This window comes from Artemia franciscana, chromosome 17, assembly GCF_032884065.1.
Source record: "Artemia franciscana chromosome 17, ASM3288406v1, whole genome shotgun sequence".
NCBI classification, from domain to species: Eukaryota; Metazoa; Arthropoda; class Branchiopoda; order Anostraca; family Artemiidae; genus Artemia; species Artemia franciscana.
Window position 1 is genome coordinate 32,177,310 of NC_088879.1, and position 14,648 is coordinate 32,191,957.

Here is a 14,648-nt window from a genome sequence, read left to right on the forward strand (position 1 = left end):
AGAAATCCTGCTCAATTTGGGGTTTCATGCTACTTTTTGCTTTCATAATAACAGCGTATACCAGAAATATTCTCAGGAATCAAGAGGGATTAAATATCAATTTCAGATTTTTGATGAATTTTTAAAGTTTTTTCCCCCCTCCCCTGTCCGAAAAACATCCCCCTAGAAAAAGTCCTGGATACGGCCCTGGATATCCCCTCGTTTCTTTCTTAGAACTAATTCTGTATTTACCTGAAGGCTCAATGAGAGTAGAAATGTTTTTGCATTAAATTCGAGGCACCTCCCTTTGTCCTTACTACAAAACAATCAGAGAGCCCCTTTGTAGAGACTTAAAGCATTTATATGCAAGTGTTTGAAATTTTTGAGTGTTTGAACAGAAAAACTTTTACACCTTACAAATATTCATTATCCCACCTCCACCTAGTGGTCATAAAAACTTCGGAGGAGGTTCATTCAATCAGAAATTAAGAGTTCTGTTCATCTTTTTATAAATCGAAAGTGATTGGATACGACCAGGGGGGGATGGGGTATTTCCGCGGGTTTATTTTCCAGGGGGTACTTTCGGGGGGAGGGAATAAACACCTAGCCCCGACTGGGACATAACGTTGAGCAAAATAGAAACTCGGCTTACTATACCAAAGGGTTTTTCGTTTCCACTTCATCCTGTTTATTCATGAGATTTTTTTCTTGATTAGTATTTGAGCAAGCCACGCTTTGGAGCTAGTATCTGGTAAATGTGGCATTAGGCACACATCGAGATTAGAAAACTTAAGGAGAAACAAATGGGAAGGTTTATTTTGATTCAAAATGGAATGAAGGCGAGCAAATATACAATTATTCGCTGATGTTTTCATTTTATATTTGTACACAAGTTCACTGATTTTCCACTAAATAAAATCTTCGAATTTTCATCTCATAGTATATTTCATATTTTCATCTCATAGAATTTTCCTCTCGTAGTATACGGCTCTATTTATTTTTCAGGAAAAAAGTTAGTATCGCTCTGTTATACAAACTACTACCAGCCAAAGAGATTTCCATCTTCCAGATGGTTCCAATAAATTTTAAAGAAGTTCTTATATTGTGTACTTCAGGAATCTGGAGAAGAGTTACTATGTCAAACAATTTCCCCCAAGAGACAAGACCTAAGAAAAACGGCTTTGGAATAACAAAATATCAAGAAAGTATCCAGAGCAACTTTGAAACAGATTAAACTGAAATACAAAAATGTGAGAGAAATAACTATCCTCCATAACTATTTCACTCTTACTAAGCCCTTTACAGTGTATTGGTTAGATACTCGATTTATCAAGAATTTTTTCACTGGCTAGCATTCTCGGCTAGAATTTTTTATCAAGAATGTGTTATTCACTGACAGAAACTTATCATTGTTTAGTTTTTCTTTTTATTTTGTTTTTCTCAAATTTTATTTTCTTATTATCATTGTTTTGTTTCTCTTCCTGGAAAACCTGCTATTCAAAATTTCGCACAGTCAAGTAAAGGACCGCCTTCTAAATCTGTTTGTGTATTCGCCAAGGGATAACCGCCTTCTATTTCTTCATAGTATTTTCTCATTTGCAGAGCTAATTTGCGGCAAACGTATAGCTGATTTATCAAGAATTTTAAGAACTAAAAATTAATTTCTGAAGTCGCCACAGATCTATGTTAAGAATTCAAACCATTCGCCAATTGGAATCCTGCAATGAAGCACAAAACACAATTTTGATTTTGATTTTTTTTTTCATCCGACTCAAAGAGAGGCAAGTAAAGTGACCTACAGGTGAACTTCCAGTTCTTGTCCCAATTAAATAAAAAAAAAACTAGTTTTTTTAACTGAAAGTAAGGAGCGACATTAAAACTTAAAACGAACAGAAATTACTCCGTATATGAAATGGGTTGTCCCCTCCGCAGTCCCACGCTCTTTACGCTAAAGTTTGACTTTGCCACAATTCTACTTTTTAAAACAACTAAAAACTTTAGCGTAAAGAGCGTGGGACTGCGGAGGGGACAACCCATTTCATATACGGAGTAATTTCTGTTCGTTTTAAGTTTTAATGTCGCTCCTTACTTTCAGTTAAAAAAACTAGTTTTTTTTATTTAATTTCTGAACGTTTTTGAATTAATGCATGTTTGATTTTGGCTCTCCGCACATAAATTATTGAAATGAAATTAGTATATTAATTTTTTTTTGGCTAAATGGCTTTCTCTTAGTTTTGATCAGACGATTTTGAGAAATAAGGGGTGGGGAAGGAGGCCTAGCTGCCCTCCTATTTTTCGGTTACTTAAAAAGGCTACTAGAACTTTTAATATTCAACGAACGTTTTTATTAGTAAAAAATATACGTAACTTAAGAATTAACTTACGTAACAAACTTTTTATATTCTTATATTTTTATTATGTATACGAGGGGGTTTGTACACTCGTTAATACCTCGCTCTTTACACTAAATCGTAAGTTTTGTTCCAATTCTTTAAGAATGACCCCTGAATCAAATAGGCCGTAGAATAAATAGTTGAAATCACTAAAAATATTTTAGCATAAAGAGCGGGGTATTTATCTCCTCCTAAATATTTCGCTCTTTATGCTAAAGTATTTTTAGAACCCTTCATATGCGTAATAATCTCTGTTTGTTTTAAATTTCAATGCTATTTCTTACTTTCATTTGAAAAAACGTTTTCATGTTTATTTTTTCATTGTTTTTTTTTATAGTAATGCTAGAAAATCATGCGCCCTTTTCATTGAATTTTTTTCCCCCATGGAATATTTCTCCAAGGAAAGATCCTCCCACATAGCCCCCTCCCTCAACCCTACCCCCAAAACCAAAAAAATCCCCCTAAAAACGTCTGTACACTTCCCAATAACCATTATTATATGTAAACACTGGTTGAAGTTTGTAACTTGCAACTCCTCCCCCAGGGACTGTGGGGGAGTAAGTCATCCCCAAAAACATAGTTATTAAGATTTTCGACTATGCCAAACAAAATGGCTATCTCAAAATTTTGATCCGTTGACTTTGGGAAAAAAATGAGCGTGGGAGGGGGCCTAGATGCCCTCCAATTTTTTTGGTCACTTAAAAAGGGCACTAGAACTTTTCATTTCCGTTAGAATGAGCCCTCTTGCGACATTCTAGGACCACTTGGTCGATACGATGACCCCTGGGAAAAAAAAAACAAACAAAAAAACAAACAAATAAACACGCACCCGTGATTTGTCCTACGACTTTTAGGGGGTGTTTCCCCCTATTTTCCTAAATAAGGCACATTTTCTCAGGCTCGTAACTTTTGATGGCTAAGACTAAACTTGATGAAACTTATATATTTAAAATCAGCATTAAAATGCGATTCTTTTGATGTAGCTATTTATATCAAAATTCAATTTTTTAGAGTTTTGGTTACTATTGAGCCGGATCGCTCCTTACTACAGTTCGTTACCACGAACTGTTTGATTCAGGTTAATATTTCTTTTAGTTTTAATTGGAAGTGGGACAAACTACAGTTATAAGCAAGTTATAAAATCACTGAAGTGTTCGTCATTGCTTCGATTTCGTCAATGCCCAATAAATATTTTTGTTTCTTCTAGCCACGTCGTGTGGTAGGGGCGATCGTAAATTATTTGTAAATTATTTATTGTTCGCATATGGGTTTTATAATATTTTAATAGAAAAGGCTGCCAATTTTTGCCTTTTTATCAGATTGGGGTTCTTAGGGATCGTTTGCTATGACAATATTCGCAGAATTTTCTAAGGGTAAACTCTTGAAACGACATGCGTACTAGCATAAATCAACACATGTTGTGTAACAGATGATAGATCACAAGAGTACCTTGGGGAACTAAGTTGAAAATTTTAGGGGGAGGGGTTAAAGTAGACCTCGAACTTTGACTTTAGAAAGGAGGTGGAGGTAAATTGAACAAAATAACAGAAATGACGCTCTGGCTTTCAGACGGGTTAGGGAGCAGAATCCCCACTTCTATTTGTGACGATTTTTGGCCATTTCAAGTTTGACTTTGTTATTCATTTTAATGTCTATTCGTTTTGAGTTTCAGTTATTCATTGATATAGATTTATCTTTATTTATAATTTAACCATATTAACAATGCTATCCATAAAAATTGATGAGTTTCTTAATTTACCTGATTAAGAGCACTTTATTTTGAGCGGTCCTTGGGAGCATAGGCCCCCATCCCACCCTACTCAATAGAAAATGACCATAGATAATGACCATATCTACGCAGCAAGGGGTAAGATTGGGAAAAAACATACAAATCATTCTTTGACACTAATTTGTCCTAACAAGGCTAATATCCACCAAAAAAGTAATTATGAGACGACCTTCAGTAATTAAGGACGCTAATGATGACTCCGATATGTTCTCTCGAAAGTCATCATCCTTTATGTTATAGCAGAAATGAATAAAAAACATTCATCCTGGAAATACAGAAATATAATTTTGATATTTGATAAATCTATCGTACAAAATGCAAGGTAAAAACGTGTGACACACATGTGGTGCAATTTACGTGTCTAAATGTACGTAATATATGATGTGTGCAAAATCCGTGTCAGAAACAGAATCACAGGACAGCAGAATAGCATAATTTTCAATCCATTACAGGCTTCACTCCCTTTTTGTTTTTATCCGCGCCACCCCAACAGCTAGTATATATATATATATATATATATATATATATATATATATATATATATATATATATATATATATATATATATATATATATATATATATATATATATATATATATATATATATATATATATATATATATATATATATATATATATATATATATATATATGGACAAAAATAAGAAAATGAAAAAAAAAAACAGTAGATTTCCATGTAGCTTCACAAAGGGCAGATATTTCAGCTCTTAATCAAGATACTACGACAAAACCAGTGGAGGTTTTAGCCACCCTTGCGCAATTTGTCAATTAATAATTCATTAGTTGTTTACTGTTTAATGATTCATTAATTTGCTATTTAATTTTATTATTATACATTATTTTTATTATTATACAATTATTGTTACATTTTTGAAAATTTCGATACCTTGCTCTTTATCTTTTTAGCGTTTAAAAAAAGTTTTTAGCATTTAACAAAAGCTTCCTATTCCAATGAAAAGCCCTTGTGTTGCAGGAGTCGTTCTTTAAAAAGATTAAATAAAAAAAAAACAAGTTTTTTTAACTGAAAGTAAGGAGCGACATTAAAACTGAAAACGAACAGAAATTACTTCGTATATGAAAGAGGCTGCTTCCTCATCAACGCCCCGCTCTTTACGCTAAAGTTTGACTCTGTCTCTAAATTCTTCTTTTTAAAATGGTAAAAAACTTTAGCGTAAAGAGCGGGGCGTTGATGAGGAAGCAGCTTCTTTCATATACGAAGTAATTTCTGTTCGTTTTCAGTTTTAATGTCGCTCCTTACTTTCAGTTAAAAAAAACTTGTTTTTTTTTATTTAATTTCTGAACGTTTTTGAATCAATGCATGTTTTGATTTTGGCTCTCCGCAGAGGAATAATTAAAACGAAATTTGCATTTTTTTTTTTTTTTTTGGCTAAATGGCTTTCTCATAATTTTGATCGAATGATTTTAAGAAAAAAAGAGCGGGGGAGGAAGCCTAGTTGCCCTCCGATTTTTTGGTCAATTAAAAAGGCAACTAACTTTTAATTTTTTACGAATATTTTTATTAGTAAAAGATTTACGTAACTTATAAATTAGCTTACGTAAAGAACTTTTGTATTCTCATATTTTTACTACATATATGAGGGGGCTCGCCCCCTTGTCAGATCCTCGCTCTTTACACTAAAGCTTAAATTTTGTCCCAATTCATTAAGAATGACCCCAGAATCACAAAAGCCGTAGAATAAATAGATGTAATTACTAAAAATATTTTAACGTAAAGAGCGAGGTATTAGGAAGAGGTGAGCCCCTCAAATGGGTAATAATTTCTGTTTGTTTTAAGTTTTAATGCTGTTCCTTACTTCCAGCTGAAAGAACTTTTTCATATTTATTTTTTCATTGTGTTTTTAAATAATGCTAGTAAATCCTGCGCTCCCTTCATGGAGATTTTCTTCCCCCATGACAAATTATCGATGGAAAGTTCCCCCAGCATATCCCTCTCTTCTCAACCCTCCCCCAACCAAAAAAAAATCCTCCTGAAAACGCCTGTACACTTCCCAATAACCATTACTATATGTAAGCATTGGTCAAAGTTTGTAACTTGTTGCTCCTCCCATGGGGACTGTGGGGGAGTAATTCGTCCCCAAAGACATAGTTATAAGGTTTTTCGACTACGCTGAATAAAATGGCTATCTCAGAATTTTGATCCGTTGACTTTGGTAAAATAATTAGCGTGGGAGGGGGCCTAGGTGCCCTCCAATTTTTTTGATCACTTAAAAAGGGCACTAGAAATTTTCATTTCCTTTAGAATGAGCCCTCTTGCAATATTCTAGGACAACTGGGTCGATACGATCTCCCCTGAAAAAAAAAAAACAACAAAAAAACAAATAAACACGCATCCGTGATCTGCCTTCAGGCAAAAAATACAAAATTCCGCATTTTTGTAGATAGGAGCTTGAAACTTCTACAGTAGGGTTCTCTGATACGCTGAATCTGATGGTGTGAATTCGTTAAGATTCTATGACTTCTAGGGGACGTTTCCCCCTATTTTCTAAAATAAGGCAAATTTTCTCAGGCTCGTAACTTTTGATGGGTAAGACTAAACTTGATGAAACTTATATATTTAAAATCAGCATTAAAATGCAATTCTTTTGATGTAGGTATTGGTATCAAATTCCATTTTTTAGAGTTTTGGTTACTATTGAGCCGGGTCGCTCCTTACTACAGTTCGTTACCACGAACTGTTTGAAAATTGGTATAAACAGTCACATTTTAGCGCAAAGACAAAGGTATTAAGGAGAGGGGCAACCCCTTCATATATAAAATAATTTCTGTTCGTTTTGAGTTTTGATGTTGCTCCTTACTTTCAGTTGACAAAAATATTTAATTTCTGATCGCTTTTCAAATAATGCCAGCAAATATGGCTCCCCTCCATGAAAAATTCCCTCCTCTCACGGGAAACTTATAGCCCGTAAAGATACGGGCTATAAGAAGAATGTGGTAGCATTATCACCAGATATTATTTCAAAACTTCTTTTGTAAAATTGTGTTGAGGCGTTATCATGACGGAAGAGGTTTCCACGACGGAGCTTTCCTGAACTCTTTTTAGCTAATCCTACTCTCAACTTAATCAAAGCTCAGTCATAATAGCCCTGTACGATAGTTTTTCAACCTTCTAAAAAGTCTACAAAAAAAATTTCTGAGTTAATAAATGGTTGCCATTATATTGTTGACAGAAATTCGGCTTTTTTTTTCTTTTTTTTTAATGTGCAAAACATCTATAAATTTGGAACAATCAAAAGCGACCCATTGGGATGCAGAAAAACCCTATTACCCACTCAATGTCCTTTTCTATTCTGGGGGGGGATAACTGTACGTAGTGGAAATTTTGAAAGTTCATAATTAAATAAATTAATAAACAAATGCTTTGCCCCACCTCCCAGAATAACAATATTAAAATACTGTGATTGCTCCCCAAAGTATATATGATTTCCCCGTAGCTTCACAAAAAGCAGCTAATTCAGTTCTTAATCAAGATTCTAAGGTAAAACACTGTCAAGTAACTGAGTTTACATGACGGAACAGATCAAATGCTTTTCAAGTCTATAAGAATAATCTTTTCATACAGATACATAAGGCAGAAACTAAGGCACAGGATCAATGTTGATATTCGGAGAGAGCTTCTAGGAGACAAAAGTATATTCTAGGATAGTCTCTACTTTGAGGTTCTTGGGATTTATTCTGTTATGTCCCTTGTTTGTGATGCCTTATCTTTTAACTTGCTAATTTTTTTTTTAATAATTACTAGTATTAATTACTGTTTGGAAATGGATACTTTCACTTCCACAATAAACAGCAATACCCTGTTTTTCTGCAATCAGCAAAAAAAATGACGCCAAGTAAGACCCATATGAACATAGAAAAAAAAAACACTTATTACATATCGAAAGAACTGATCTATAGCCTACCTTCAAAGGAAAGTTCCGCTTTCTTAAGCTGTTCCATGCATTTTTTACCTTATTTTTGCGTTTAAGCCTTACTTAAGTTTTTTTTTTTTTTAATTGGGCATCCGCTATTAATAAAACTGAATAACTGCTTGTGTAAGTCTTTATTGATTAAAATGTGAATTCCCAATTTTTCCTTAAGTCCTCAAGACATATAAATACCTAAGAGCTATTCGCAATATCAGACAGTTGCAACGAATCAGGAAGCATGAGCTCATGAAGATGTGCTGCCTAAGGCTTGCAATGTCAAGTTATAATAAGGGCATAGGACGCCTAAGGTGGCTTCGGACATATAATGTGAAGCCTAGAAGAGACATTAACACGCCAGGTCTTTACACCTGCACCCCCTCCTCCTGGAAGAAAAAACCAGGTAAAGTCATGACAGAACGTCGTGAAGTGGGACGTCGAGCCACTTGTCGGGTTCTGGAAATATGGCTACATTTGGAACAAGTCTTGGCTTCAACTAATTCGTCCACAGATAGAGGACAGATCACTTTGGCAGAAACTGGTCCATCCTGGTGTCGAATTAGGCTGAATAGCCAATGCCTCGTCTTAAATAAGTAAGTAATATAGTCGTGTTTATTTGATACTATTCAAACAATCACATTCCATTTTAAATGTCCTTGCCAAAGAGCATGGGCAGCACATAAGAGTGAAAACTGGCGACAATGTCGACAAAATAACTACCAACGCCGTCTAGTGTTTTGCGACATTTGGCTCTGTAATCCCTTTTCTGTCAGGAACTGATATCAGGTAAATTATCAGTAAATCATTTTTACTGATATCATCAATTTACTGATATCAGTAAATTAATAGTCTAAATTTACAATGGTTCTTATCATTAAACTTTAAAAAAAAATGCCAAGTGTTGCCAAAACGCTAGACTTTTTTTTCTTTTTTTTTTTGAGTAGTGTCAGGTTCCCTTGCTATTCTTTGGTGCTTTTCTACTGTAAAAAGATTTTCTATAACCTTTTTTATACCAAAATCAAATAGAAAGATTCAACAAGAATGCTGCCATCACGGACCATTTCTTTTTTTTCCGATTCCTTGGAATCAGTAATAAGTGTTTGTTTCATGTTCTCATCCTATGAAGACTCGTGCCAAGCAATTTTTTTTATAATTAAAATTTCTCTTCTTTCATTCAACTTGGAATTTGCACATTTTCAAATCCAACTGGAAAAAAAAAATTACCTCAGTAATAGCTTTATCATTTATAGCTTTATCAGAAATAGCTTTAGCATAACATTATTTTTTGGGAGGGGGAGAAGGGTTATTTTTTTTTAAATCGTTCCCTTCTTTGATTAACGAAGCGCTTATTTTTTGTACTGTTTTCAAAAATAATGGGGATAAGTCACTTGACAGTCAAAAGGTAAGTGTTGTTAAGTCCCGTCCATCCTCGCGGGACGTTTTGGGGCCACTTCTTTTGACAGGACATGAACTAGGGCTCGGTACGTTGTTCTATCGTGTGCAGTTCGAGTCAACTCTACGATGCGCTTTCGGTCAAAGTTTTCAATCCACCTCTTGCGAGGTCTTCCTCGTGGTCGAGTAAAAGGTAAAGTATTGCAACATTTAAATAGTATATTACTGGTTCCAAATGAAACGGTGAAGACAAAGTAGCCTAATACCGTAAATAAAAGATATAGGTCAATTTTATCATATGTTTGATTGACCCGATGAAAGGCTGTTTATATAAGAATTGAAGCTTTCCTTTTAATTACCGCACCCAAATATTAGAACTCGGAACAGATAAGGCAACTTTGACAGTTATTTTCGAAAGGCTGCGAAAACAAAGACCGAAAGCTATAAGAAATTACATAAAAACTCACAATTGTACACTTTCACCTAACTTTTCTTTCTAACATATCAAAAACAAGTGAAAAAAATTATGAGTGATTAATCCAGGTACTAATATAAAAGCACATTTTCATGTGAGCACAAATAAAATGAAAAACACAAAAAATGAAGAACAAAATCGAAGAAATCACAAAACCAAACGATGATAATTCTCAGCCAGTGAATAATTGAAAAACAAAAGCAGGATTTCAAGAAAAACTTCCGCTAAACCGCCATCTTCAATGCTGAAAAAAACATACATTCGATATTTACACAGATTAAAAAGAACAAACTTTGGAAGTAATCTTAACAGAAGCGAACACCTGGTAAGAGTGTCTTTTTGTTTTCTTCATTTTTGTTTCGCTTTTCGTTTTTTTTTTTCGCGGATAATGCATAGCCAGACTGAGTTTAAAACCTATTAATTAAAAAGGAAACACTTAAATTTCTCACCGTAAGTGGGGCATCACTGAGATCACGAAGCTGCCTTCCAAGTGATTCCATGGCTTTCATTACGGCTGCATTGGCTTCTTCCCCACTACCATAATTCTCAACCATCGGCTTCTTTAAGATATTTTCCAACTGGTCAGCTACATATGTAAGATTCTTAATATTCAAATGCCTCTCTAAAATATACGTCACGATCTGTTTTGTAATCAGTCTTCTTTCGTAGAGATTTGTAGCAGGAAATACCACAGCTTCACAAATAGTCCCGTCTTGAAATCGTCGCAATTGGGCTTTCTCACCCCAAAAATTTCGAAACTTCTTAGCTTCCTGGAATAGATTGATATAGGTTTACCATCAAGGTGCAGGAATAGGTTTGAAAATCATGTTAAGAAGACTAAGTCACTAAGACAGGGAATGGAAGAAGGTGAAGAGCTTCACTTACCTGGGTCGTATTATTAGTAAAAGCGGTGGATCCAGTAAAGATCTCAAATGTAAAATAGCCAAGGCCCAGGTTTGTTTTGTTTTTTTGTCAGCTGAAAAAAGTTTACATTGCTAGGAAGGTAAGTCTACGAACAAGCATCAAAATATTGGAAGCTACAGAAATGACAAAACATAAATGACACCAACACTCATGTGTTGTCACATAAATGACAACAACATAAATGACTACAGAAATGACCAAGCATGGGAGCTCCGAAAGACAGAAGAGGGTTCACTAATGTTTTCCAAAGAAATTTCCAATGGATTGTTTTGGCTACCTGTCTGACTGACCGTATCTCTAACAGTAAGGTGTTCAAAAATGTGGCTCAATCCCACTTTCTAGGGCTATAATGACAGAATGGTTGAGATGGAATGGGCAGGTTCTGCGGACGAAGCATGACATATTGCCAAAGATAGTCCTTATTGGCAAACCATCTAGGGCCAAACGAAAAGCAGGTCGTCCAAGAATGGGGTCGGTGGATGTCGTAAGGAAAGATTCAAGGAAAATGGGAACTTCTTGGGATGGTGTAAAGAGGGAGGCTTTGAATAGATTGGGATGGAGGAGGAGTGTGCGTAGCTGCGTTGACCTCAGGCGGCTTGGTACTGCAATGGGTTGTTAGCATAAGTAGTAGTCACAATTTTGTCTTATTTCTCTTTTAATATCTTAATATATATAATTCTTATGCGTCAGTAAACTTCCAGACACATAATTTTGTAACAACCACCTGTTGCTATATGAAACAGGTACCTGAAGTCCCTCAAAAGAAATAATAATAAGACCTAAGGCGTCAAGTCCAATACTGAAGCCTCGAGGCAATTGAATATTTCTCATTATAAAGACTGTATATAGTCGATAGGTTTCGCTGTAAAGTGACAAATTTTATGCGTAGATTGTTGCTTAGATGTGTTACTTGTTCTCGCGACTGAGAGACAGAGCTCGGGATCGAACTGACACTTTCATAAAAAGTTTTTCAGGGTGAATTCGAATCAAAGTGAGGAGGTGGTTCTCAATCTCCAAAGACCATCTAAACGATCATTTCATCGAATATTGGCCTGATTCCCAATATCAAAAGAGTATCTAAAGGAAGTTAAAGCTGACAAAGGACAACAAAAAATTTCTGTTTTGAGACGGTATACCTTACGGTTATCCTTTTTAGACCGAAATTTAGGGAACTAAACAATGTACTTGCATAGATCTAACTAGATGGAAGAAAGGCTAGGTCCACGTAAAAAAGTAAATGAAATGAAAGCTGAAAAAATTAAGTGAACTTCTATAGCAGTCATTTCATTTTTCGTCAAAACTTTTTGTTTGTTCTTACATTTAAATGGGAGGTCCTTTTTTCCAATAAGCAAACTACTATTGTTAAGAATTTTTTTCTGTTCTTTTTCCGCTAAGACAAGCCTTGACCTTTAATAGAAAAAAAAAGTCATTTCCGTGAATTCTATCAGCTGACCTCAGAAAAATCAAAATAAAAGTGAGTTAAAGTGGGACATGCACCTCTGTTTTCTTAGAGAAGGAACAAGAAAGGGTCCCATGACGACTTAAGAAAAAACTTCACTTAAGGGAAAAGAGGGGCTCCAAAAAACTGAGAATCTTCCTTGCGACATTCCTGCTCTAACCAAAATAAAGAACATAAAGCAGAATAAAGGAAGATGAGAAGACCAATTTATTTTACTCTTTGGAAAGGTTATCTTATTCTAAGCTATTTACCTTGTATATACCAAGTAAAGAAAAGCACTTAGTTTTATTCTGTTTGGAGTAAAAGTTAATTCAAACCAATCGCTGATTTATTACAACATATCTCAAAGCCCAAGGAGCATCGTGAACGCTGCTGATGAGCCTTCCATCCAGTTCAATCACTGGGTTTTATGGACATGTTGCATAATCTCTTGAAGAAAACCAACAGATTACTAATTAATGGTAAAACCCGAATGGGTCGGTTTCAGGTGGATATCTAGTGCGAAACCAAGCCCTCTAGCCCATGCGTTAACATCTCTAGGTAACCGGAGCATACTGTTTGAATACGTATGTCTTGACAAAATATATCTAAGGCAAAAGCCATACATGTTGCCAACAGCCGTCCACCTTACATTTCTCCTAAGGCATCCGATCTTTACGCTGAAGCTTCCAACATATTTTCGATATTGATCAGAATCTCAATAAAACATAACTTAAGCTTTAGTCTTATTTAATACTCAGGCAATGTAAGTGACAACAGCAAGTTTCCGTAGCAATTTCGTTCCAAAGCTACCAATCGGCCTTTGACATCTTATTTTGAAGTCCGGGTCTCCCCTCAATAAATTGCTACTGGGGCCACTGAAGGTCAAAAATGGCGTGGCTGTAGTTTCAATGATAGTTGCTCATCTTACCTGATCAAGTGCAGTAATTTGAAGCATGCTGAGGCTTAATATTTTTATTTTTAATATTTATTTTAATATTAAATAATATTTTTATTATATAATATTTAATAACGTTCAATATTTTTGAGCAATCATTTGTGGACGACTTGTACAATGCACGGGTGGATACATCTCAACGTATTCTGATAAGCCCTATTTGATAACATAAGGTCATTTGCTAATTATGATTCGTTACTATTTTATCTAGTTCACTTTTTTTAACTGAATATTCTTTTGTACTGTGATGTTTGAGGATGAAGGGTTAAATGCTTTAAAAGAAATAGAACTTTCATATAAGGAAATAAACAGTTGAGGCCTAAGAGATTAGATTTGAGGAATAGGGCAATCAGGCACATCGTTGCTGGGATGAGTTTTCAGTATTGTCAGTATTGTCCCCTCTTCAACATCTAACTCTTTACCCAAAAGTATTTTTAGTAATTTTAAAGCAAGTATTTATTCTAATTAAACGGCCTTTGGGGCTCAGGGAAATTTTCAATTCAGCTAAAATTCAGAGAAATTTTGGTCATGTCTTGCCTTATTAATCATAAACTGATCTACCCTATACTTCTGTATTATTGTTACGCCAGTTTTTAGGGTTTTATCTTTCTCCTGATATGTGGTAATCATGTAAGGGCACATCCCCCAGTGCGTGTTTATTGCGGTAGTATCAATAAAAAAAATCTTTGATATTTTCAGATAAAAAAAAACAAGTTTTTTCAAATGAAAGTAAGGAGCGACAATAAAACAAAACGAACAGAAATTATTCCGTATATGAAAGGGGCTGTCCCCTCCTCAACACCCCACCCTTTATGCTACAGTTGTTTATAGTTTTAAAAAGTAAAACTGTGAAAAAAAGTCAAACTTTAGCGTAAATAGCGGGGCATTGAGGAAGGGACAGCCCCATTCACACACGGAATAATTTCCGTTCGTTTTGAGTTTTATCGTCGCTTCTTACTTTCAGTTAAAAAATTAGTTTTTTATATTTAATTTCTAAACGTTTTTGAGTTAATGGAGGTTTTGATTTTGGCCATCGTACGTGAATAATTAAAGCGAAATTTGCACATTCTTTTTACCTTTTTTGGCTAAATGGGTTTCTCAAAGTTTTGATCGGACGATTTTTGGAGAAAAGGTCACAAGAACTTTGAATTTTATTTACAAACGTTGTTATTAATAATAAATCTAAGTAAGTTACGAATTAACTTACGTAACGAACTTCTCGTATATTTGTATTAAGTATATGGGGGGAGGGGTGTTTCACCCCCTCGTCAATACCTCGCTCTTTCCACTAAAGTTTGAATTTTGTTTCAATTCTATAAGAATGACCCCTGAATCACAAAGGCCATTAGATGAAA

General features: G+C 34.8%; 1 protein-coding gene across 1 annotated transcript in view; it reads right to left on the reverse strand.

The window, feature by feature from the left end:
- The window catches only part of LOC136038146 (nucleolar protein 6-like), a 246,634-nt gene that overhangs the window by 77,398 nt on the left and 154,588 nt on the right, over positions 1 to 14,648 (reverse strand). The window contains exon 12 of the mRNA XM_065721187.1: positions 10,423 to 10,743. Within this exon, the coding sequence (XP_065577259.1) occupies positions 10,423 to 10,743 (321 nt within the window). The remainder of the gene's footprint in view (positions 1 to 10,422; positions 10,744 to 14,648) is intronic.